Source organism: Delphinapterus leucas, chromosome 7, assembly GCF_059928025.1.
Source record: "Delphinapterus leucas isolate spDelLeu-1000000601 "Yukka" chromosome 7, BTC_Dleu_Yukka2, whole genome shotgun sequence".
Lineage (NCBI taxonomy): Eukaryota > Metazoa > Chordata > Mammalia > Artiodactyla > Monodontidae > Delphinapterus > Delphinapterus leucas.
The window spans coordinates 77607459-77635357 of record NC_143135.1 but is presented as its reverse complement, the minus strand read 5'-3'; the positions used below and the strand labels follow the sequence as shown (position 1 = coordinate 77635357).

Genomic DNA, 27899 nt, shown 5'->3' with positions numbered 1-27899 from the left:
AAAAAATCAACACAAATAAACAGAATCAATCTATTGATTAACAAAGTTATCGTTAGGTTTAAAGTAATAAACTTGTACGTATAAAGCTGAAGTATTAACATCTAAAAGTTAATGAGTTTCCCAATCAGAAGGACCAGGTTCTTCTATCCATTTCAAGTGATTAAACATTAAATTATATAAACTGAAAGTTTAATTAGTCTTATTAACCCCAAAACATATATACTTAACTACTTAGCTTCCTTTTGGTATTTTCCTTTTCTGGCAGACACTCCTAAATCCCTCCTTTGGGGTAGGATGGCAAGTCTGATCTTTACAAAAGAGAATTCTTCTTACAGTTTATTTTTACTCACCAACCCTCATATGGTTTTATATGTTTGGCACCAGTAATAAAAATAAAGTCAAAAGAACAAAATTTGGTGATTTACCAAGACACCAACACTCCTCACTGCCCTCCTGCATTGTTTTACAATTTGGTATCAAGTAACTCATTCTGACTTCAGGTTTTTCAATCTTGAACTGTCTTCGGGGGCATCCAACAATTTCTCAGCAAGATTCTACCTGGAAACTGAGCAAAAGCTATGGGCCATTACTACCCTGATCTCATTTCAGAAGGGCTGCCTCAACGTGCTTCCAAACATTCCAGGCCTCAGCTTTATATTTGCCTGGGGCTTCAAGGCTAGTTCACCTCACTCTGGCCAACTCTTACACCTTCATACCTCACCCCCTGCAGCCTTCCTGAGCCAAGCCTGCTCGCTGAGGCACACACCATCTCCAGCATCCTCACTCCCAGTCACCACTGGGTCCAGAAGCAGTGGAGATATTCTCTGAGCTCTGCACCACCACTTCTAGACTACGCAACAACCACTTCTTTTTACTCAGGTTTCTGCCTCCTAGATACCCCATCCTTTAAATGGGTTTCTTAACCAGAGGGTCATGACAGAATGCAGAGGGTATGTGAACTTGGATGGAGAAAAAAATTTACATCTTTATTTTCATTAACCTATAACTAAAATCTAGCATTTTCTTCAATTATAAATATAGGCAACAAACAGTAGTATTTACTATACCTTTGACTTTTCATCAATAGAAAACATTTTCATATCATGCTCTAGTTGTTGCAAATGTATCAAAATACCATTTATATTCATTACTATTTCAATATTATATTAATTTTAAGACATGCCACTATATCTCATTACTTATACATTACATAGATGATTCACTCGACATGAGTTCCTTGAATTTCTGTATTCCAGTGATCTTCATCCCTACCTACCTCAATCACCCACTTACACAGCCAAGGCCTTGTTATTCCAAAACCAAACCTACCTCTACAATCTTTACTCATGTTTGGGACAATGATCATTGTTTCACTTCATTGCAACTGCATCTACCACCCGGGAACTGTCAACATCCATGCCCAAAATCTATACAGTAATCTAATGCTGAAATTCCTGGCTCTCTAAATTGCAATGATATTGACCACTTTACCATTGTATTTCAGTCATTAACTTCCTTGGTCACACCCTGAGCTGGTTTAGAAACTTCTTCCCCAGAAATCTTACATGTACTCATCCCGCTTTCTGGAACCGTATTTTTTCTTTCCATCCAGTTTCTTCTGCCTCCTACTATTCCAATCTATTGGCTCTCCTTCCCCTACAAGTTTAAATGCAGGGCTGATCATTTTAAATACACATGATTACCTTTCAGATTCCTGATACACACATAATTTTATTTCAACACAGCAAATTCCAACCATGAATCAATATTAAAAATGTGCTTGCTTCATTTCTATACTGAGACTGCTAAGAAATGCCACAGAAAAATCATACAACTATCCAGACTGTTATAAACTAATAGTCTTTGGCCTTGGCTGGGCCCTCCTTAGTACCACTCATTGTTTTTTTGTTTTTTCTTGGGTCCTTGGTTACTTTTTTCTCACATTCTCATGATTACTACTCCAAATGTGGCACACTCTCTCAAGACCCTGTTCACTTAAGTGCTTTTCCTTTTTCAAGCTCTCTCGCATTTAAATAAGAACACTGAGGTCATCAGGAACAATCTGTGGTTTTCTGGATCCTCCTGTCATCTCTTCCTGCTCCCCCAAAGCCATCTTCATTCATCACCTTTGTAACTTTTCTTCCAGTCTCAGAAAATGGATTCCCTCCCGCTGTCTCCCGTTCTAGGCCAACCCACACTCCTAGCAGCTTCTGGGGATCCATTTTACTTGTTTTCTCTATCTTCTATCTTTGATGTGCCCCTTGCCCCCATTTTCACCTTACAAAGTGAGAAGTGACTTTAAAACAAAGTGTACTCCCTGCAGGCCTTTAATATGAAATGTTTTCTCTTGGTACCATGTCTTTCCATATACTCTTGACTAGAACACTTTTCTTTCTTATTATTTAAGACACAGTTACCTTCTCTAGGTTAATTCTCCAGAATGATCCCATTTCCATCTTCGGATTGGATTAGATTAGACAGATAGACAATATGTCTTTCACACCCTGAGCATATGTATGTAACATGATCTTAGCACTTACCACATGATATTGTAATTATTTCTTCTCTGTCCCTTAAGGGCACAAAATGAATAAATGAATGACTATTTTGGAGCATAAAACAAGAGCTTCTAAATACTTTGAAGAATTTATGTTGCTATTAAAATATAAGGATGTTAAAAGCAATAAATTTTATTTTACTTTAAAATATTTATTTATTTGGTTGGTTGGTTGTGCTGGGTCTTAGTTGTGGCATGCGTGTGGGATCTAGTTCCCTGACCAGGGATCAAACTCAGGCCCCCTGCATTGGGAGCACGGAGTCCTATCCACCAAGGCAGCCCCAAAAGCAATAAATTTTAAAGTGAATAAAATTATAGGCTCTGGATGAGGCTGATGCCTAGGGAAGGCATACTCATGTTTCTGTGTACCTAGTTTTGAACCTTGCAGCACAAAGCAAATACATCATTACTGAAATAACTTAATAAATTGGCTATAATTTTCATATTGTTTTTACAACTTTTATTTTACCCCTTTTGATGGTTTCCACTTTTTCAAGGTTTTATGAAGTTAAAGCTAATTGTTATGTGCAAAATCTCCATGTTCTCGCTACTTGGAATTCTGCCACATTGCTTGTTTGAAGCTATCAGATTTTTACTTTTTGCTGCGTTTAACAACTGAATTTCTACTGTCAGCAGACACTAAAGAACCAACTATCCACATTTACAGTGAAAGGTAATTTAGAGATGTGAATAAGAAGGCCAATGTTTACAAGTTGCCTGAGAAGACATCCAACCCCCTGAAAGGCTATGGAAATACTTCTTATCAAATCCATATTTGAGCCAGGACTAAGAGTAACTAACCTAGGGATTCATGTAAACTGAACTCGAAAGGAACAAGGGGAAAAAAATGCCACTTTATTTACTGGTGGTGGTGGTAGGACGGTGTTAGCATTATCAACCAAATAGTGAAGAATACGGCATGAAAACAAACGTAATGTGGTAAGGCCAATGATATAAATAACATATACATAGATTATAGAACCCATATACCAGGTATGGATATTCAGCTCAGGTTTGAAACTTCTAGTTACAGGGAAAACAAACAAACAAAACCCCAACACCAACCAAACAGGGTTGATTAGAAGTAATTTTTAAAGTATTATTGAGGTATAATTGATATATAATAACTTACACATACATCATCCAAAAATGGGTATATATTCTTACATAGCTCAGTATTTGCTAGAAACAAAATTACTTTAACTAAACTTGACTACTTGGTAGCCCCCTCCCCAGGGCATTCGTTCGTTCGTCCTTCCTTCCTTCCTTTCTTCTTCCTCCCTCCCTCCCTCCCTTCCTTCCTTCCTCCTTCCCTTCCTCTTCTTTCCTTCTTTCTTTCCTTCCTTCCTTTCTTTTCTTATTAGTCATCCATTTTATACACATCAGTGTATATATGTCAATCCCAATTAATTCTTTTGTTAATATTTTCATCTGTGAACGTAATTTATTTCACTGGGTTCAATAAGATGAAACATTTCTGGGATATTTTAAGGAAATTGTCAAAAATTGGGGAGGAAAACCATATGTATTTTGCAGGAAAACAGGCCAACTTCCCCCTCCCCTTAACATATATCAATAAGTTCAGAGTTCAACTGAATATAAAAACAGTAACATCCACTTCCACATAAACACACACACATGCATGCATGCACACACACCCCCACACAGAGATGTGGAAATCTGCGGAAGTATCTACTCCATGCTTTACCTAGTCAGGCTTTGAAGGAGAGTGAATGTGGAGTCAGAACTAACTGAAAGAGCTCCTCCCTAAGCTGTCCTGCTGCCAGTGAGGAATAGTTAAATCATGGGTTTCATTGTGAGTAAGCTTTGTAATTCCTTGTATCCTTAGCCAAGGATTGTAAATGTGAAAGTGAACACACTGCATAAAATTAATAATTTTAGAAGTAAAATATTTAAAATTTGTTTCAGAGTTGTACAGACTTTTGGCCAGTGATTTTAGAGAAAAATAATTAATATGGATAAGTACGAAATGAAGTTAAATAATCTGAATTTTTTAATCAAAAATATTTCATATAAACTTTCTCCATTATATGCATTTAAAAATAATTCCTGGGCTTCCCTGGTGGCGCAGTGGGTGAGTGTCCGCCTGCCGATGCAGGGGACACGGGTTCGTGCCCTGGTCCGGGAAGATCCCACATGCCGCGGAGCAGCTAGGCCCGTGAGCCATGGCCGGTGAGCCTGCGCTCCGCAACGGAAGAGGCCACAACGGTGAGAGGCCCATGTACCACAAAAAAAAAAAAAAAAAAAAAAAAAATCCTGTATATATCTACATGTACCTATGTAGAATAAACCCATTCTGTTGCAATAAATTAATTTTGTCAAAACACATTTTGGATGAATATGAACATCATTTTGTAATTGAGTAAATCTGGCATAGCTGTTTTAAAAATCAGCCTTGGGACATAACTGGATTGTCTACAAAAACTGATTTCAGTTGAAACACTTCATGTTGAAAGTTATGTCTATCTCTAAGGAGTTTTTTATCCTGAACAAATGGCTAATATTAGAATACTGAGCTAAAAATACAAGTTCGTTAAGCTTCTCTTTTTCCCAAAGGTAGTCAGAATAAACAGTTTGACAGACTTTCAAAAATGGAGAAGTAAGCAAGTTACAGGAAATTCAGCCAAAATTTATCATGCTTCTGTATTTCAAAGGTCAAACAGTTCTTTTAGAGTATTTGACTTTTTCTAAAGGAAGCAAATATTTTTAGCTCATTTTCTTCTGTAATAATACAAAAATGTGGTGGCTTTTCCCATTGAGCTTGTAAATCTTAGCTAATCTGGGACGCATGTGGAGTCAGAGCTATCTGCAACTATAAGTAAAACTGATGGTCCCAGCTTGGTCTGGAGGGAACTTTCCAGGATGGTTTATAAAGGAAAACATGATTTGCCTGGTTCACATAGTGGACTTTTATGGACTCAGGATCCAGCCATGAGCCATTGGTCCTTTTTGTATTTCCCTTCTCTCATTTAAATAGGAGTATCATTTCTCATAGGGTAAAAAAGATACTTTAAGATAATATATATCTGGCAGTAAAGTATTTTGGCTCCATATAAAACTGATGCTTTGGTTCACATCATTTAGAAAAATAAGGAGAAAGGCAGTAGAAGAAGTCAGTAGTCTGGAAACATTTAGAATATCTCTAGGTTATTAAATTCTTTAGAGTATCCAAGAGACATGGAAGCATATGTCTACACAAGTCAAAATTTAGAAACAAGTCAAATATCTATCAGTAGGTGAACAGATAAACAATTGTAGTATATCCCTACAATGGAATACTACTTAGCAATAAAAAGGAACGAACTATAAATACAACATGAATGAATCTCAAAATAATCATGCTAAGGTGAAAAAGTTATGATTCCATTTACAGAAAATTCTGTAAAGCTAATGTCAACTTTACTTTCTTAAAGCAATTTTATCTTCAGCAAATACCATGTAAGAGTGTTTCATTTCTGGATAATATACGGCACACAAATGAAGGTCCCCCCTCTCCAACCTAATCAATTTATTTAAGGTAGGTTAGTTTAGCGAACTAGAAATCCAAATTTAGAAATGAAGAATAACTCTGAAAATACACATCTTTTAAACAGTTTGTCTTAGTAATAGCAGTTTATGTCAACAATTTTAAAAACAAACAAACAAAAAGCCATTTCTTCCAACTGTTCAAGATAGGTCTTGCCATACCTCATTTTCCAACACAGCTTTAAACATTCACAGAATATTTAATTATGTTGGAAGTTATTAAAACATTTAGCCAATGTTTAGAATGCTTTTTGTTTTTTAATATTTGTGCCATTTACCAAAGTATCTTCAACTTCAGAACAACCTTTTTGACTAAAAAGATGTGTATCCATGATTCAAATTCATAGAATGATTCACAGAATCATTAGAATCTATGATTTATTCAATATTAGGACTTCAAAAAGAAGCGAGATAAACTTGGAAAAGGTATTAATTGGATTCTGAAAAAGCTTTTCTAGTATCTGCTAACATAAAAGAGAGTTTGGAGGGGAAAAAAAAAGCCAAAACTTTGCTATTATTAAATTCAGAAAAAAAAAAACCTGTGGTGATTATCTTCACATGGCTCTGAACAGGGGTCCTGTACTATTTTGCTCTATTTGACTAAAACTATGGACATCTGAATCTCTTCACCATTTCGGGCTAACAGTGTAGTACAACATCCTCAACATTAATACTGTGGGTTTTATCCAGCATTAACCCAGTAACTGACCCTGGTGTGTATTTATTACTATCCATAAGGAATGGCGACTACACAATATTCATTAGTTGCAAAAAATTTATAGCTATAATGTCTATGAAGAGTAAAGCAATTATTTGCTCAGAGATAAGCTATCTATACACAGCAGTCTTGTTTCTATTTTCTGGGTCGTTTCAAGCATTCTGATGAGGGCACTTGGGGATGCGTTTTGACCTAGGCCTTACGAAGGAAATGGAGAATCTTAATCAGTAAAAGGGAAGGGGAAAAGTCAGGTACTCCTTATGGGGAAAAGCTCATGAGTGGAATCATGGCAACAAGACAGAGGAGTGCACTTGGCTGAAGGAAGGTAATTGGCTTAACCAGAATTGAGAGAGAGAAAGGCTACTGACCACAGACCACAAATGAGCTAGGTTGCAGAGTTTAGGCTTGATCTCATAGGTATTAGGGAAACGCAGGTACTAAGAACCACATTCTTAAGCATAAGAGAAGGTAAAAACATTCACACTCAGGGGGAACTATCTTTCCTCAAAGTGTTAGTTTCAAAAGACTTTGAAACAGAAGCTGGGATGCATTCCTAACCCACTCTCTCAAAGGTCTCCCTCCAGTCACAGAGGAGAAACTGATGTATTAGTAAGAGTTATACAGAGAAAACTGAGCATTCCATACATGTTCAATCTCATGGAGCAAAGACGATGTTTATACTTTTAAAAAGTTTTTTTTTTTTCTGAGACCAGAAATTGCTTTAGAAAGAAAAATAGTGAATAATCAAAATGAAATTTAAAAATTTAAAGCTCTATGAGGACAAATTTTCCCAAAATTCTGCCAACAAACCCTAACAAATTAAGGCAATCATTTCCATTTTTAACTAAGAAAATATACTAACCCCTTTAAAGTTGTCTCAATTTTTCAGAATTTTGTATTAACCTCATCCATACTGACAGTAGTTTATAAGACCAGGAAATTCTACAATAGACAGGTTTTGTTAATCCTATGCAGAAGTACTTAAGGATAGCTTTTGAAACAAGTAATTTGTGAACATTCTGAAGTCTGGTACCTTCCCACAGCAAATATATAATTACAAAACAATGCCACTGGTTTCATGTTGCTTGTTAACTTATCTGCACTGATTTCTATTAGAAAAGTAAAAACAAACAACAAACAGAACCCAAACCCCTCACAGCACTGAACAGGAGTGCCTTGTGCTCAAGTATTGAATGGATCCATCCCTTTTTCTTCATTATTCCTGTTTTTTGAGACTGGAAAGCTCTTTCTGGCTTTCTTGATTATCCTGGTAACCTTATTTAGAGGCATCTTCACTTAAGATATGACCCTTCTTTGTGGAATCTTTCCTGGCACCTACCTTAAGATAATCTAGAAAATATGTAGGATGAGAAAAACACAGATACTTGCTTGATACAAATACAACCATATTCTGGGTATTTGAGCAACTCCAAATTTAGCCCTATACTGGAATTTCATACATTTTCACAATTGTGCCAGGTAAATACATTGACAACTGAATCTTATATGACAAGGCAGTATTTTATTATCCATATATGCAAAGTTAAATTAAAAAAACCTTTTATAAAACCTATCTCTTTCAGGTTTCCTGCTCTGGCTTAGAAAAATCTAAGGAATCAACTCTGTAATTTTAATACCATACAAATTTAATAGAAATGCAATTTACAAACCTTAACTTTTCTGAAGCTTTACTACTAAAAGAAGTATCTAAAAACTCCTGATAATTTTAATGAGCAACTGTTTACACTTATACTGAGTAAGAAATAAAGACCTGAAGGTATTTAATTACTTATCAAATTTAAAGTTTAAGATCTTAGTAGGAAAAAATAAAAAGGAAACAATTTCAAAACACTTTAACGTGGAGAACCTTTTGCTTGATTCCGAATCTCATTTGAATTAATTTTTGCTCCTATGTTTCTACTTCATTTATTACAAATAAAAGAAATACTTCAGAGAAAAAGCGAGGAAAAATGTCTTCACTTTATATAAAGATCCAATGCTACAGTGCTCTTCCCAGTCAAATGTGGTATTAGAGGTCCTCATCGTAAGAATGTCTGCTCTGCTTTAGCAAAGATGACGTTCATTAGTTATTCCCTGGATTTCTTGATTAAAGGAGGCATTTATGAGAGAGACAATGAATAGAGTTTTTCCTCTCACAAAGTAAACTGGTCTCTATGAAGATTCTATCTGGTGCTCCAAATGGACCAGTTAACAGTATCTAAAATGAGTGGAGTTCTGCCAATTCCCACACTTCCACAGCTCATTCTAACACAATGCACTTGTTAGCCTAGTGCAGAAGAGCTCCACAGAATATGAGGTGTTTCATGGTTGCTTCTGGCAATCTGAGAAAAGTACAATAATCCCCCAGCTCCTAATTCCTTCAAATCTGTGAACCCTGAACAAGGAGAATCTCTTTGGTTTCAAGAATGAGATTCTTTCCATGAGTCAGATAAGTGCCTATGTTATAGAAGGAAAAAATGGCCACAATCTTTCCATCTAAATAAGGTACCTTCACAACCAGTGTTCCTTTGGGTTCACCAGGGAGGAATGCTGATAAAAGCCAACAAAGAAACCCAAAACAGTACTCAGGTAGATCCTTTGCTCTTCTGATAATTTTAATATTCTTTCTTTGGAGTGTTCACTAAAAGAACCTTTTCCTTTCCTAGTAGTATGATTATAATTCTTAATAAGATTTCCTAAAGTAGCCTACCCAAGTAAATAACCTGTACTACCTTTGTTACTGTTCAAATTATTAATCTCTATAAATCATTGTAAGTACTATTTTAGGCTATGCAAATAAAAAATCAGGCACACTTCAAGCTGACAGGGTGTATACACTACATATCAAATGTGGGGGAAAAAAAGACCTCGACGGAGTTTTGAATACTACTCTGGGAGAAGTGGGGAGGGAGCAGATAGCGTAAACTTTCTGGGAACAGCAATGTTAACTTAAGTATCATGGTAGAAAGATGCCTCAAATTTACTCTGGGCTAATCTTCAGTGAGGACAGGCCCCTGGAGCACAAGTTTTTCTCTTTCCTAATTTAATATCTGTTTTCAATGCTAAAACATCAGATAAGAGCCTACCTGACATTTTGGAGAATTTGCTGTGCTGGGATTGATATTCCGCATTGCCTAAGAGTGAAAAATAAGATGGATAAAAATTACTTTAAGCCACATGGTTTGGCTGTGTAGGCTGACTTACAAATTGTATCCAGACATCACCATAGCACAGAATTCCCAAGCTAGCCCAAGAAGCAGCAGACTGAGGACAGGAGCCAACGGAGTCGCCACATAACAAACGGAAACCTCAGAAGTGTTAAACAGCATTGAGGATAGGACAGTAAGACTTTAGGTGTCAGGGTTCAAATAAAACTGGATATTGGTCAGGTAGGTTCTTTACTTCTGAATATTAGATGAAGCAGGAAAAATATAATTTGATGCTTCAGTGATAAGAGAAACTATCAATGGAAGAAGTTCACAGGAAGCCAAAAGGCTTAAGATATACTGAATTTACACTGATTGCTAAAAAACAAAACCAAAATATCTTAGAAAACACACCATTAGTATAAGAATAGAGCAGGTCTGTCACTTCAACAAAAGAAAAGACAACACAGTAGGTGGTAAAGAAGAAATAAAGAAGTTACCTTTAAAGGAAACTATTCTGTCTAGGACCCATCACCCAGAGTAAGAGTGAGCATAAGATTTAGAAAAATTCTTTAGAATGAAGAATTTTATAAGTAGCAGCATTTTGCCCATTGGGCGGGAAGCGGGTGGGGGAGAGCTGATCTACGGCAACAACAAAATGATGGATGGCCCATTCCCAGACTTTAACCTTTCTTATTAATAAGGTTTCCTTTTTTTTGGTAGTCTTTAATTCATATGTGAAATTATATACGCATACGCCATCTAGTACTCAGTAACAACAAAATGAAAACAGTCTGTGTAAAACATACCCTTAAATTGCTTTATTTCTTCTAAGAGCTATATAACTATAATTTTGATGGTGCTACCTTGTTCCGATGATAAAGTTTTATTTAAGTGAAAAATATCTTTCCTTTATAGTAATATGTTAAAAAGTCCATCAGAGATACATTAATCTTGTTAATGTGCTTCCTTTCTCTACCTTCTTAAAGGCGGATGAGGGAATATTTCTTTCAAGACCACTTCTTGACATCATATGCTGGCATCATCTTTCTTACTCACTTTGGTGCCAACCACACTAGAATTACACTGGCAGGTTACTGATAGCACAAACAGTTTAAAGGTGTGCCTGTCTGGGATTCCATGGCTTAGTTTAATTCTTAGGTACGAGTTCTTCAAATCCCAAATCTGAGTTCAAAGACTGTATCAAGTTCATGTATTTCCATTAACACGTGACACTATTAAAATATAACACTCATGAAAAAAAAGTGCCTTGTTCAAATGTCTACATCCTGACTACAAAAATGGAGAGTATAATGATATTTTTAATGCCTATACTTAGTATGCTATGACTTAGGTGAGGAAAAATAGTACAGATATGTATATTTCACGTTCGCAAACAGAGAGAATGTCTCTGGGGGGGGAAAAATATAAGAAACTGATAGCTACTTACAACCAGAAAAGAGAACTAGAGAAATGGAAAAGGAGATTTCATTTTCACTGTACGTTTACCTTTTGTACACTTTCAAAATCACATCATGTTTATTATCCAAAATATTTACATAAAAATTTTAAAATATACTGCTTTGAGAAGATCACACTCCCAAAATCTGAACTTAGATTTTATCACTCTGAAATAAGATAAAGTAAAAATTCATTTTGAGATGAGGGATTATATACTCTTATGGCACATAAAGACCAACAGTATTTCTGAAAGAAAACTGATAAAAATGGTCGTAAAGTTTTCCAGCTCTCTAACGTTAGAAACTACCCATCCCAACATGAAAAAATATCCATAAGTAGATAATTTTAAAGCACTGTGGGATCTTCTAAACTTGGGATAGCCTGTATTGTTTTAAATAAAACATCTTAGATTCAGCAATACTGAAACATTTATCATTTGAGAAATATCATATTGTGTATTCCCCTAGACAAATAATTCATTTAAAGTAAAAGATGTTCCTCCCCAAGTGATGTCCCAGAGTTTCCCCCTTAGTGAAATCCTCAGATATATAGTAGTCTGCAATTCCATGTACAGACATACCTCATCTTATTGCACTTTGCAGACACTGCAATTTTTGTTTTTAAACATACTGAAGGTTTGTGGCAACCCTGTGTCTAGCAAGTCTATCAGAGCCATTTTTCCAACAACATTTGCTCACTTCATGCCTCGGTGTCACATTTTGGTAATTCTCACAATATTTCAGTCTTTTTCATTGTTATTATATTTGTTATGGTGATCTGTGATCAGTGATCTTTGATGTTACTATTACAAAAAGATGACTCACTGAAGGCTCACATGATGGTTAATATTGTTTAACAATCAAGTATTTTAAAATTAAGGTATTTAATTTTACATTAAATTTATTTAAATTTACATTAAATTTTACAATAAACAATTTACATTGTTTATTTTAAGACAATGCTATTGCACACTTAATAGACTACAGTACGGTGTAAACATTAACTTTCATATGCAACGGGAAACCAAAAAATTCATGTGATTCACTTTATTGTAATACTTGCTTTATTGTGGTGGTCTGGAACTGACCGGCAATATCTCCGAGGTATGCCTGTATATTTGAGGAAAAGCACCCTTGCTTCCTCCGATTTTTGCTTGACTGCAATGAATACGACCAAAACATCTCTTTGTGATACAGGTTTAAAAGTTATAGCCTATGTGATCAAAGGCCAGTTAAGAAACTAGAAACTAAGATGAAAGCTGGACAGAATGTTTCTGTGTCACTCTAGTTTCAGAGAAACAACATTCTTCTGTAACTAATAAATGTCAAAATGAAACACACCCAACTTTATGTAGGAAAACAAAACCCCAAGAGTGGAAGGCTGGTCTCTAACCTGTGGCCTCACCTGCCGAAGCAGTTCTTGCTGCTTCAGTCGCAGTCTCTCTTTCTCCATCTGCAACTGCTGCAGCCGCATCTGTTGCTGCTGGTTGGAATTGCCACCACCCATGACTCCTCCCTGAGGGCTCTGGGGGGCCAGGGGTGGTGGTTGTTTCACTGGAGCACTCTGACTGATTCTCTGGTTCATGGCTGAAATGAAACAGAAGATCTATCCTAAAAAACTAGCAAGAAAAAGGATATTTAGTTATTCAAAAGCAACTGGGGATATTCAACACAGGCTTTTCTGTAGTAAGACTAGAAATAACCTAAAAATCCACCAATAGTACAATGGTTACATTAATTTATTATTATTGTAGTCATCTTTGTCATTATCCTAGGATGCAAGGCAGCCATAAGAGAAAAGAAACAAGTAACTCTAATAGGCAGTGACATGGAACAGTCTAAGACATACTAAGTTAAAAGCATAGTACAGAATAGATAGTATTAAAAAAAAAAGGGGGCAGGTGGAACATATATTACATGCATATCCAGAGAATCTGAACTGAAGGACAGCCAAGAAGCAATTAAAATCTGTTGGTTCTGGACCTGGGGAACTAGATGACTAGAGGACCGAGTTCAAGAGAGACATTTTTTATAACTTTTCAAGTTTGAATAATGTGAATATATTGCTTATTATAAAATATAATATATATTTAATTAAAAATAAATCTCTCAAAGTAACTGAGACAAAGCATTCTAAGCATTAAAGCTCATCAAGATTATTAATCTTTAAATATAACTCTAATAAATCAAGTAGATTAAATGATCTGATGCATGCTCATAATAAATTAAGCCTACAAGAATCTGGATGGGGCTTCCCTGATGGTGCAGTGGTTAAGAATCCACCTGCTGGACTTCTCTGGTGGCGCAGTGGTTAAGAATCCGCCTGCCAATGCAGGGAACACAGGTTCGAGCCCTGGTCCGGGAAGATCCCACATGCCGCAGAGCAACTAAGCCCGTGTGCCACAACTACTGAGCCTGTGCTCTAGAGCCCACGAGCCACAACTACTGAGCCCGTGAGCCACAACTGCTGAAGCCACGTGCCTAGAGCCCATGCTCTGCAACAAGAGAAGCCACTGCAAGGAGATGTCTGTGCACCACAACGAAGAGTAGCCCCCGCTCGCCGCAACTAGAGAAAGCCTGAGCACAGCAACGAGGACCCAATGCAGCAATCAATCAATCAATAAATTAAAAAAAAAAAAAAAAAAGAATCGGCCTGACAATGCAGGAACATGGGTTTGATCCCTGGTCCGGGAAGATCCCACATGCTGTGGAGTAACTAAGCCCATGCGCCACAACTACTGAGCCTGCGCCCTAGAGCCCGCGAGCCACAACTACTGAATCTCGCGCGTCTCGAGCCTGTGTTCTGCAACAAGAGAAGCCACCGCAATGAGAAGCCTGCGCACTGCAATGAAGAGTAGCCCCTGCTCACTGCAACTAGAGAAAGCCTGCACACAGCAAGGAAGACCCAATGCAGCCAAAAATAAACAAATAAACAAACAAATAAATTTATTTTAAAAAAAAGAATCTGGATGGCATAGAATGGTCTCATTCAACAGCTCAGGTAGTCATTGTTATTTTTTTAGTTGAACATATAATACACCATTTGACAATTAGAAACAGACTGGATTCCTACACTAGTGAATTTCTGTCACTGATACAACATTGACCAAACTGTGGATTGTGGTAACCTTGGTGAACAGATGGAAGTTTTATTATGTGAAAATGGCAATAAGAATGATGTATCACCTTTTCAGACACATATTCAACATTTTAAGGTGAAATTTCAGGCCACTGTTTCTACTAAATGTTTAATACATACTGACCAAAGAAAACCTCTGGCCCAAATGACTTCACAAACACTCGAGGAAGAAATACTACTAATCTTATAAAACCTTTTCCAGAGAACAGCAAAGAAGGAAACTCCACAACACCTTTGAGACCAGCATAACCCTAATACCTTACAAGGACATTAAAACAAAGAAAAATTACAGATCACATTCTCTAATGAACCTTGCTACCAAAATCTGAAATGACATTCACTGACAGCTCTCATGACATACTGGCTCCCAGCCAAGTGGCAAACTCCTTCCGGTGATTTTTCACGTGTCCTCTGTTGAAGGCACAGAGGCTGCTTGGTAAATGCCAACTCTTCTTGGAGGCTACTTGACCAAACCTCCCCAGCCTTCCCCAGAGTCTGCCATGTGCATTAAGAATCATCTTCCTTCAGGGCACTGCCCTGGGACATTTGTTTACTGACAATTCTCACACGACTGTAATTTTTCATTTACAAATTTGTATCTTCTCTTAGACTGGAGTGCCACAGGAGTGGGGAGAGTATCCTAATTGTGTATATATTCTCAGTGCCTAGTCCAGCATCTTTGCACAAAACTTGTGCTGAAAAAAAACACTGTAATGTTTCTAAGTCAGTTAAGTATGCACGGAAGCACATATTTAACTATTTAATATATGATAATATAGAAATCCTACCAATTTCCCCTTAGACTGACCAGCTCTTCCATGAGACTGCATAACATTGATATAGAACCAAGGATATTAGAAGAGAGGAAAATTACAGACCAACTCTCTCCTAGCATGCCTTGGTTCAATTCAACCTACTGAGATATTTATATAAGGTGATGGTATTTTTGTTCTTACTCTTCCCCTCAATTTTTTCTGTATTTCTTTTTCTAACTTCTTGAGTTGAACTTACTTAGTTTAAGTCTTTTCTTAGAGCATTTAAGTCAATAAATTTACCTTTAAGTACAGTATTTCCTGCATGTCATACAGTTGAAATAGTACGTAAAATTCATGATTGTTCTACCCCAAATATCTGTAATTTCTATTATGATTTCCATTTAACTCATGAGTTACTTAGGAGTACACTTTTATGCTCTCAAGCATACATTTAAATTTTTAAAAATAATTTCCATAAACAAATAGAGAAGCAGAAAAAATAATATAGATGATGAATCCTCATGTAGTCATCATCCGGGTTCCCAATGATCAATACATAACCAATTTTGTTTTACATCTATTCTCATCGACTTTTCCCTCAATTATTTTCAAGCAAATAATACAGCATTTCATCCATAAATAATCACAATATGTATCATTCGGGTTTTTGCTTAGATTCTTAGATCTTATAACTATATTTTCTGTCTAATGCTGAAAAATTTGCTTCCAATAACATTAATATGTACTATCCTTCTATACATATGCAAGTATTTCAAAATAACATACGACTGATTATTAAAGTTATGATCAACAAAATGATTATTAAAAGTTTGGTCCTTAAGACATTTCATTAGGTGTATCCAGCCAAATCACTGTGGTTAAGTGTCATCTGAAATAATTCTTCTCTGTGTGACTCGGCCAACTCAATATACAGGCTCACTTGTGGCGATGTGCTTCTGAATTTCAGACACTGGCTTTACTTGTCACTCCCCACTGCTCCTAGCAGTTTGTTTATTCCGTTTTTAAAAATCAAAGCAAACACACAGATATGGTAGCATACTTCTTAGATATATGGTGGCATATTCTTAATACTTAACTTCATTTTGCCTTTTTGCTAATAACATATCCTTGAGACTACTCCAAAGCAGTATATAGAGGTTCCCCCCCCGCCATTTTCTTTTAAAAATAGCATAGTATTTCATTCAACTAATTTCCTATTAGGTACCACAGTTTTAATTATAACCTATATGTTTAATAGCTGGTAGAGCAAGCCATATTTTTTTGAAGCTAACTTTTTATTATTGGGATCTAATTTTATTGCTTTGTGGTTAAAAGAATCTGGTCTGTATACTGATTCTTGAAATTTGTGACTTGACATGTGGTCAGTCCTTGCTTTTGTACCAGGTCAGGGGCAGACGGCTACACGCCTGGCTTTCACCATTGAGAGTGTTTCATGTATCTCTGTCTTTCTTCTTAACACTTTGAGTTCCTGATATCCTGACTGGCTGACTGGTCCCTAGCCCTGCCCTTGCTCACTGCTTTGTGTGGTTTTGTTTTCTGACCAGCAGAGACTTTTTAAAAATTTATGATCCCAGTTAAGACTTTCTGGTTATCTCCTTTAAATGTTTTGTCTGGCATAGCAGAGAAGGGATGTCAAAAAAAACATGACTCGCTGCTTCATATTGTTCAAAGCCTTATTAATCTCTTCTATGACCAAAAACAAAAACAAAAAAACCCCACATTTATAAAATGTCTTTACAAAGAATAAATGGCTAAAACCTTAATAATTACGGTTTATAGTTAGTATTTTACAGGGGAATGGATAGAAAAAAAGCCAAAAAATTTTAATGGCTAAGATTTGCCAATCAATAACCTCATTTAATACAATTGCTTATATTTTCCTGTCACCAACATTATTAGATGCACAATTGACAGGCCTCATAGTATGATATAAAAAATATGGCCTTTAGAGTCAAACAAACCATGATTAGAGTTGGGCACACCAGTTCGTGGTTCATCTAATCCTCAGTTTCCTCAGCTATACCTGCGGACATTAACATCACCCTTTTGGATCACTGTGGGGCTTATAAGTAATATGTAAAGCATCTATTATAGTCCTGGAATACAACAGATGCTCCAAAAATGTTAGCCTCCTCCCTTTTCCGAATAGTTCTTTCTAAACTTTAAGATTACCAGTCCTGCAGATAATCATCTTGGCTTGAATTCCCATACCTTCCCTCCCCTGTCATTCTACTTCACCATGCCACTCACTGTTTCTAAGTATTCTATGATTCATAAAGATATGCATATTTATCTTTCCTGTAAGATCTAAACAGAAAAAAATAGGTGGGGGAGTTTGAGCCTTAGCTTAACCTCCCTAGGGATCCTTCTCTTTTGGTGAACATGTTCTTGGCATTCCCATAGGGCACTCACTCAACATATTTATTTTCCCAAAGAGATGTTTTCTTACATTGTGCTATGTCAGGTTCAATCATACGAGTTAAATATGAATTGGGGGACTGATCTGAGTATCTATCACATATGGTGAACATCTCACAAACTGAGGCCTAGTGCAAACAACTACTGGGGAAAAAATGTTTTCCATTCCAAGCAGTTAAATAAATTAAAAAATTTTAAAAACTGCTAGGAAATAACCCATTAGTAAGTGTTGAAATGATAAAATATGATTGATTTCAAAACAGATTCTAGAGCTATACAGTGTTAAATATTTCATCTATTAAGAAACATTTTTTAAAAAGCTCTTGAGCTTTCCATACTGGATTTTTATTAAATAATATAGCATTTAACAAGTTAATGTTAATATTCCTTGTGAAAACGAATTGGACAATAACAGTATTGTATGAAAATAAACAGGTAAATATCCTCTGCTTCCCACCAGTTTCTCAGAATTAGATACCATTAGCAGTAATCATTAATGACAGTGACCACTGCTGATGGCACACTCAATTGGTTGGGAAAGTCTTTTTCAAATCTAAGCTTATCTGACTATTAAAAACCACAGCAAGGGAAAAATAAGGGTATCAAAAGATGGAGTAAGAACTCCACAGAATTAAACAGAAATTTGCACAAAATACGCAATAGAAATAGTCTCTCTGGCTAACAATGGTGAGCACTTTTGGTTGTTTACCTAAATGCTGTTACCTATGGATACAAGCAGTGCTACAAGCTTCCATATAAAGAGCTCACTTAAATGACCAATTCAAACAACCGAGTTTATCTACAGAAGCTGGGATTTCTTCTCTTCAGAAGCATCCTGTTCTTTACCTTCTGACTATCTCAAGCATTTCAACAAAGCACAGAGCAGTGCACCCACATGGGGTGCAGCAGAGACCTCACAAGCAGGCAAGAAACAAAACAAGCTTTGTTTCTTGGGGGAAGGGGGCAGGGCAGCTAAAAAAGAAAAGAACTGCATTACCACCTTCTTCCCCTCCATGACCAACTACCAAAATCCCAATGTTTCCAGTTTTAACAAAATTTCTAAAAGGTAAAGGAGAAAACAAATCCCTAAAATATGACAAATTTTTTAAAAAAATGCTACATTTTAAATTCAGCCTTTGCTGCCTGAACTATGAAATAGTAACTGTTTCAAGTTTTTCTTAACCAATCCGTCCTGACAGGTTTATGGTAGCAAATCATACACTCAGCAATTACTGAAAAAGAAGAGACGACCTTCTCAAAAACAAAGGAGGTCATCACCACGGGTTCTTTCCAGATTTTATTCTGAACATCTGAATTTTCAAACTTCAGACAAATTTTAGATTTGCATAATTTGTATCTTCAATCTTGGAATATTACAAAGTACTACAGATGTGGTAATCAATCGTAGACTTCGAGATAATAAATTCAATCCTAGTAACCTCATTAAGTGTAAATTTAAAATTAGAAAATTATTTTGAGCTTTTAAAATAATAACTCACATCAAATCTCCCACAACACAAGAAAGCACCTTTTTACTTTGTCTAATATTTTATCAAGTTTCAGATATTACATGGTTACATGTTAGAATGGCTATATTAGTTTGCTTATAACATTTAGAAACAAATTTTAGGTTTTTCCCCCATACCTACAAGGGTACTTAAGACTGTAAAATTAAAAGAAATGAATGCTTTTCTAAAAACACAAACTAACAGGCCAACTCTGTCAGTCTTAAAACAGTTAAAAACAAAACACAAAACACCCACTGCTAGCTAAGTCTTTCAATATGACCTAGGGGATTGAATTGTCTACAAAAAGTTGCTACTAACTGGCACAAAAATTTATGTATTTAAATACAAAATGATGGTTTTTTTCAGTGAAAATTACTTACTATTTGATTCACACTGAAAATCTGTCTCTTACAAAAGGAGCAAAAGGCCAGGGTCCTTATCTAATGACTGAATATAACATTTTATTATCAATATGCAAAAGACATCTCCCAACACTCAATTAAGCTATACCTAAATGATAACACCATGCCCAGGAATGACTTTTTAAAAAAAGTTATACTGAGATATTTCACCCCTTTAGTAATTTTAATATATTCATAGAATTGTATAACCATCACCACTATCTAATTTCAGAACACTTTCATCATCCCCAAAAGAAACCCTGTATCCTTTAGCAGTACACGTCCTATTGCCCCTCCCCCAGTCCCTGGTAACCATTAATCTACTTTGTTTCTTTGGATTTGTCATATATATGGAATATATATGACATGTCATATATATGGAATCAATTTTGTGACTGGCTTGTTTCACTTAATATATTTTCCAGATTCATCCATGTTATAGTATGTATCAGCATTTTATTCCTTTTTATTGCCAAATAATATTCCACTGTACAGATATACTACATTTTGTTAGTCTGTTAATCAACTGATGGATATCTGTGTTATTTTCACTTTTTGTTTATTATGAATCATGTGGCTACAAACATACAAATGTGCAGGTTTTTGTGTGGACATGTGGTTTCCTTTTTTGGGCAATATATATCTAGGAATGGAATTGCTAGGTCATATGGTAACTATATGTTTAACTTTTTGAGGAACTGCCAAACTGTTTTCTAAAGTGGCTGCATCATTTTTCAATCACATCAGCAATGTATGAGGGTTCCAACTGCTCCATATTCTGGTCAACACTTGTTAATGCCTGTCTTTCATTTTAGCCATCTTACTGAGAATAAAGTGGCATCTCATTGTGGTTTTGCTTTGTATGATGTGGTTACAGTTAACCTCCCCTAAAACTCTACCCCAGGTCTTACCATAGGCAAAATAATCTCTCCCTCCCACACTCTGTACTTCTCTCCCTTACCAAACGTCAACTTCCAGGCCCCCCAACCTGGGTTAAAGTATTTTAATCTTTAAACTGTTCAAAAATACCAATAACACCTTTTTTTAGGTCAATTCGACACTGTCTTCCTTCAACCACCTATCAAAAGTCTGGCATGAAAATTTATTATAATGGTATTTTTCAAACAATACAATTGAGAATGGAGCTTAAAAAACATTCAACAGAACATTTTCTCCTCATCACCTCATTAAGCAGTTTGGGGCAGGACACAGGAGTTGCTAAATGAGGTGAGGAGAAGGGAGAAAGCGGTCTAACTAGCCTTCGGCTGGCTCTCTCTGTCCCCTGGATATAACTGTGTTTTTTCCCTCTACTATGAAAATAAAGTTTAAAGGCTAGTTTGGAGAGAAAGTACAGATAATGAAACTATTAGTCTAAAGAGAAGGGGAATAACATTTTAAAATCTACCTGCCATCATGAATTCATGTTAATGAGCAAACAGTTCCATTAATAGCTTTATTCCTAATTACATATAATGTATTACTATAAATCCTCTTTCACTAGGGGAATTTATAATTTAGAAGAGATGAATCCGAGTTCTGACTGATAAGCACAAAAACTGGCCCTTTTATATAGTGTAGAGCTTGACTGGCTTCTTCTTACCTTTTAATGTCCCTCACAGCACCTTATTTATGATTCCTTGTTGTACTTAACACATTTTGTAATAACTATTTATTTTGTAGCTGACAACCCCCTGCCCGCCTGCTAGCATAGTACCTGGTACATAACTGGCATTCATCAGTTGAATGAGTAAATAAATACTCAAATAGTTTCTATCCCTAGTTAGTAGGATGCTAATTAGTAATACACAGGAGAATCTCCAAGCTGAAGCAAGTCCAGAATGAGTTCTGAAGCAACCTCAGCAACCAAGGTAGCAGAACAACATGAGTATAAAACAAAGCAAAGAATATGAACCACTCCTCTTCTAAATCATTCCAATTTATTTCAGCAGAAATCTATTTATTTGACTTTTCCCTCAAGAAGTCTATAATCTCTTTTTCTGTTTCTTATAACTGAGTCTCCGGGTTGTCACAAAAAGTGACATCACCAAATGGCTCTCTTCTCCAGCACATTTTATAAGATATTTGCTATTAATGCAGAGTTGATACAAATACGACTTGAAACATAGTTTTCTTTTAAAAATGAATTAAGTTTTCTTGTGTTTGACGTGAGGGGCTTTAGTAACACAAATAAACCATTAATTTAAATTATCATTCAGTGACTTTAAGTTTAAAAATTCTATATGAAAAACTCATTATGTAAACAAAGAAAAATATTTCTTCACTGTATAATTATTTGTATCATTGAACCATCATCAAGTAGAAACTACATATTAATTTAACTTCATTAACGTATGTCTATTCACCCTTGGCAAGTAGGAGAGACTGCTTACCATGATTGATAAACTATTTTGACACCATCCTCCTGACTGTAACATTAAAAAAAAACCCCTAAAACTGCAAACCTCTAATACTGAACTAATTTTGATATTCTATAACCTTACGTATTAAAATGTTCATTTCGGCTAGTGTTTGTTTTTTAAGTAAAACAAAAAAAAAATGTAGTGAGGGCAACAATTAGTAACAATCTCCATCAGTATGTTTTAAATAGGACTTCACTAAGCACATGGCCTAGAAGTATACTTCAAATCAGCTTACATCAGGCTCCTAACATGGTAACTTTATGAGAGTTCTAAATTTTAGAAACAAAGCATACTAAAAATGCATCATCTTTAAGGCAGTTTAAACTCCTATATATGTCAGAGCTGATAGCGTGGACAAAACTTAACTATTCCATCTAGCGCTGCCCATCCCCCATCAGATTTGTTTGCCTGGGCATACCCACCATGTGATAAGGCTTATCTTTAAAGGTTGAAAGATTTCCTGGTCTCCTCTTCAAAAGTAATTCCCAGCTGTGACCAGAGGGCCAAAAGCTAAACTTAAGTGGTGCAATAAATAGTTCAAAAATATCTCTGAAACCTCAGTGCACTCAAATCCATAAAGCTATTGAGAAGTAACCTTAAGCAAGGATCCAAAGCAGTCACTGAAGAATTCATAATCTAGCATATTATATTAAATTAATTAAGGACTGGAAATATTCTTAAAAGCATCTAGTATATGAGTCCAATTAAGTCAAGAGAAGTCAGGTATCTTTCTGAATGAGTTGGTTACACTGTTGATACCAGAAGAACTTGGGTCTCTTGATTCCCAATTGAGTAGGTAAATTTTTCTATGACACAATTTAATTCATTTGAATTCACATGTAGAAAAGAGGATGCTAGCTAACTTCTACTAATGGATTTTTGGAGGGCATATAAAATGTCAGGTCAGAGCAATGTCATAACTATTTTCCTCACTGGATAATGTGCATTTAAAAACTGCATTGAGTATCACATTTAAAGAGGCATCCAGAGAAGGGAAGTCTTAATGCATAAAAAAAAACAAAACTCAGAACTCTTAATGCATAAAAAAACTGGAGAAACCACAGTTAAAAGAGAACACTGGGATTAGAAATGTATTCACAAATTTGAAGGGAAGTAAATTTCTGAGTAATAAAGGGACACATATTTTCTGGTCATTAGAACCTTCCTTAAATAGAATGGACTGCCTTGTAACGGGGTAAGCTCCTAGTCAAGGGAAAGGGAAAGGTCAAAGGTGAGGTTGGAAGGTAATCTCTTAAGGATATGGTAGAGGTGAGGCAGGCATGATAATTCATCTAGATGGCTTCACTTCTGTAATTGGAAACTCATTACCTCTGGGTAATTTCCTCAAGATGAGTCACAATACAGTATATAAGTAAATGCTTCAACCATTGTCATCTTCCTCCCTCTGAAATTTCCATGTGTTAGTATTGGTGACTTAGGTGTGCTTTTGAAAAGATTAACTGCATGTAATCTAAATTTCTTTAAAATTCTGGGTGTCAAAAGATCAAGTCCAGATTCTAGTTCTGTCACTCAACTATATAACCGTGGGTAGTCACAATTTCCCTAGATCTCAGAGAAACTCAGATTTGGGGCAAAATCCCTACCTCTACCAGTTATTTATTTATTTATCTATCTATCTATCTATCTATTTATTTATTTATTTGCGGTACGCGGACCTCTCACTGTTGTGGCCTCTCCCGTTGCTGAGCACAGGTTCCGGACGCGCAGGCTCAGCAGCCATGGCTCAACGGGCCCAGCCGCTCCGCGGCACGTGGGATCTTCCTGGACCAGGGCACAAACCCGTGTCCCCTGCATCGGCAGGTGGACTCTCAACCACTGCGCCACCAGGGAAGCCCTCTACCAGTTATTTTTTAAAAAATATATGTTGGTGGCTTGGGGAGTCACAAGGACTGGGTGGCACTACGGCATTTAGTGGGCAACCGTCAGGGATGTTGAACGTTCTTCAGTGCCCAGGATACACCCTCCCTCCTCCTTTGAGAAATGTTGATTAGAAGAATTACAAATTCCTTTTCAGGGCCAAATTTTATGAGATTTATTTGTTTTAAGAAGTTTTAGTTAGCAACAGCTCTATTTACCTAAAACACACTGAAACATCTTTTCCTCCCTACCCTAAGTAGTTAATAATATAATTCACAACCAAATACTGACGTTTTAGGATCACCAGGCAAGATTTAAAAGAGGGTAAGGAGGGCTTCCCTGGTGGCGCAGTGGTTGAGAGTCCGCCTGGCGAGGCAGGGCACACGGGTTCGTGCCCCGGTTCGGGAAGATCCCACATGCCGCGGAGCGGCTGGGCCCGTGAGCCATGGCCGCTGAACCTGCGGGAGAGGCCACAACAGTAAGAGGCCCGCGTACCGCAAAAAAAAAAAAAAAAAAGAGGGTAAGGAAAACAAAACAAAAAAACAAAGAACTTGTTTTTAATGCACGAATATAAAGAGACTTGCTTCAATAAAATTCAAATGATTTAAGGAATTTAAGGGGAAAAAAAAATGTCATGAAGAACCTAGGGGTAAGACAGGAATAAAGACTCAGACCTACTGGAGAACGGACTTGAGGATATGGGGAGGGGGAAGGGTGAGCTCTGACAGGGCGAGAGAGAGTCATGGACATATACACACTAACAAACGTAGTAAGGTAGATAGCTAGGGGGAAGCAGCCGCAAGGCACAGGGATATTAGCTCGGTGCTTTGTGACAGCCTGGAGGGGTGGGATAGGGAGAGTGGGAGGGAGGGAGACGCAAGAGGGAAGACATATGGGAACATATGTATATGTATAACTGATTCACTTTGTTATAAAGCAGAAACTAACACACCATTGTAAAGCAATTATACCCCAATAAAGATGTTTTAAAAAAAAAAAAAAATTCAAATGATTTGATGTTGGTATTCTAGCTACCCAAGACTCCATTAATGGAGTTACAGATTTAGTTTCTACAGCCTTTAGTGTTTTTTCCTACCTCTACTAGAACAGACTTAGGTACATTTAGGTACATTTTCATCAAAAGTAAAATATTACTTATAACAGCTATCAGAAATATTTAGTCTTCAAGGAAAAAGGTTAATGAATGTCTAAACAGTTAAAAAATTTAACAGACCTTTAATTATTGATGCAAAATATTTAACTTTGATAAGAAAGATGTGAATAACTTTTGGCTTTTGACTTAATAGCAAGTTTTGGGAAACTTTGAAACCAAGGACCAAAATCAACACCTAGGTTTTAATTAGCTGTGACATTTCCATGCACAGAATTTCTATGCACAGAATTGTTGATAGTAATTATAAAGGATATTCTGAATTCGCCAACTAGGTTGTTTATTACCTTCTTTAAGTCTCAAAAGATACACCTTTTAATCCAAATCTCTAGTTCCAGTTATTTTATTTACACCCAACGTGTTTTTAATCCCAGTGGTCCCATCAGCACTTATTTCCAGAAACACAGATTCTAACACTACTTATTATGTCCTTTTATATAAACAGGGACAACAACATTACATAAAAGATCAGTTCATTGACCATTAGTATTCTGGAATAGAGTTTTCATTCTGAAAAACAGGAATTATAATTTTTGCGTATGTTTTCATTAGGGCTTTTACTGGAAAATATTCAAATGGCTATTATTATATAAAACAGTAAATAATTTTACAACATACAAGAAAATATTTAAACCTGAGACTCTTCATGTTTGCAAGTATAAAATCTCTAGGAAAAAGAGTGTTAATAAGAAATAATTTAATGACCTGCATAATATTCAAGCATCAACTTTCTTTAATACAGTGTGAAAACATTCCTAATATGATTCCTTAAAAACAAACAAAAGCCCTCCTTTTTTCGAAGTCAGTAAATATCAGCTAATTCTTATTGGCACTGGATGTCACTTCATGATTTGTTACAAATTACTAATCAATGCTGTAAAATAATATGTCAACGATATATAGTTTTTAGGGAGGGGCAAGATAAGGGTATGGGATTAAGAGATACAAACTACTATGTATAAAACAAATAAACAACAAGAATACATTGTACAGCACAGGGAAATAGTCATTATCATATAATAACTTTAAATGGAGTATAAGCTTTAAAAATGTTGAATCACTGCTATACACCTGAAACTAATATTGTAAGTCAACGTAAAATAAAAACTTCAATAAAAATTTTTAAAAGATACATAGTTTTTAAATGTTAAAGAATAAAAAATCAGATAAAAAGAAACAATGCATAACTAATTATTTAATTTCCTAAATCTATGTTACATGGATAATTTATTAACTTCATGTGGGATGTTAATTATTCTAAATATAATTATTCTAAAGCATCTGATAAAGAACAGAAATATAAAAGAGGCTGGTGTTTGAAGGAGGTGAGTGATAAAGTCAAGCTTATCAGATGTAAGGTGTATCTTCTACTCTAAAATGTCAAAAGACATAGGTCAACTTGACTTAAGGTAAAAAATGGTAAATACTTTCATATAGATTTGGGGAATATAGGAAAACAAATTTCACAACCATGAAAGCAATAACCTATCATTTGTTGGTGTCTGCATGGTTCAAAGGGTCAGAAAGGGGATAGTCTATATTTTTTTGGCAGATAAAATGCAATCCACCATAGAACTTCAGATTTCAAGGAAAACTCCTTCAAATTCAGCAGCTAACAGCTTGTCTCTATTTGCTGTCACTCTGGATCACAGAAACCCACACTTTTTTTTTTCCCTTTCCTGCTCCCCTTCAGTTACACTTGAGCTCTCTGACTGAAAAGGTCTGGAACAGATTAAAAGTCGGGCCACAAAATAAAAAGCTTTGGCATGTTGTCAAGCCTGTCTGGAATACACATACACAGTGGGCCCAAAAAGGGAAACTAAACGCAGTAAGAGTATTTTATGAAAACTTTTCTTGGCATAGCTAACTGTACGCTGTGTGTACATACGTGGTGAAGGTGGGAGGGAGATTATCATTATTTTTTTTGGTACTTTCTCCCATTTAAAAAAAAAGACAAGCTGTGTGTGTAATTAATGAATCTACTTAAGCTCACAGCCAAGTTGTTTTATTTCACTTTTTATTAACTGAAAATACTTAGAAAAAAAAAAAAGCTTTGTTCCAATTGCTGATTTCTACAGTTAGCTAAGGGTTAATCATCATTTCTCATAATCTCGTGTAGAGGGAAAAAAATCCCACAGTACCATTTTTTAAAATTTCCAAAACATGGACAAGCAGAATTCATTTCATTAAAGATGATTTAAGGAAACATGTCTGTTATCATTCTAGTCCATACAAATGGCAACATTTATTAAATTCTCTACCTTACTTGGTTTCCTGTTTCAACCACAAGGGCTTATTCAAGCATTAAATAGAATCTGAAGTTGCAAATTATTAACATGCCACATTACTTTTTTAACACTCAAATAGGTCTTGAAACTCAAAAGGCTAGCATTTAAGCCAAACCGGATACCTGTCAAAATGACAGTCTCTGCCCTGATCCCACCTTTGACTTGACTTGAATAGGGGATTCAATCAGTTCATAAAGCTGGCCAATCAGTAAGCTTGGGGCAAACCCAAATGTTGGGGGTTTAAAAAGGTATACATATAGATATAGGAGAACTGCTCAGAACGTTCCTGACGGGGAAGTTATTTTACCCAACCAGCTCTGGGTAGAGTTTTTCTTTCTCTTTTTCCCCCAGGACTGTGTTTTGATGGCATTCACAGAGTTAATTCCTCTTTCCCATAAGGGCCCCACAGTTGTTGTTAGGTCAACCCCTGTAAAGCTTCAAAGGTTCCGAGTTCCCTCAGTCTGACCTACTCA

At 36.0% G+C, this 27899-nt stretch overlaps 1 protein-coding gene across 12 annotated transcripts in view; it reads right to left on the bottom strand.

Annotated features, from left to right (window-relative positions):
- The window catches only part of YAP1 (Yes1 associated transcriptional regulator), a 107721-nt gene that overhangs the window by 8579 nt on the left and 71243 nt on the right, over positions 1-27899 (bottom strand). For 3 of the 12 annotated variants that reach the window (XM_022562045.2, XM_089915450.1, XM_022562046.2), the window contains 2 exons: positions 12821-13014; positions 9908-9955 (listed from right to left, as the gene is read on the bottom strand). In XM_022562045.2, coding sequence (XP_022417753.1) covers positions 9908-9955; positions 12821-13014 — 242 coding nt within the window. The remainder of the gene's footprint in view (positions 1-9907; positions 9956-12820; positions 13015-27899) is intronic. The other 9 variants (XM_022562047.3, XM_089915451.1, XM_022562048.2 and 6 more) reach the window with 3 other exon arrangements.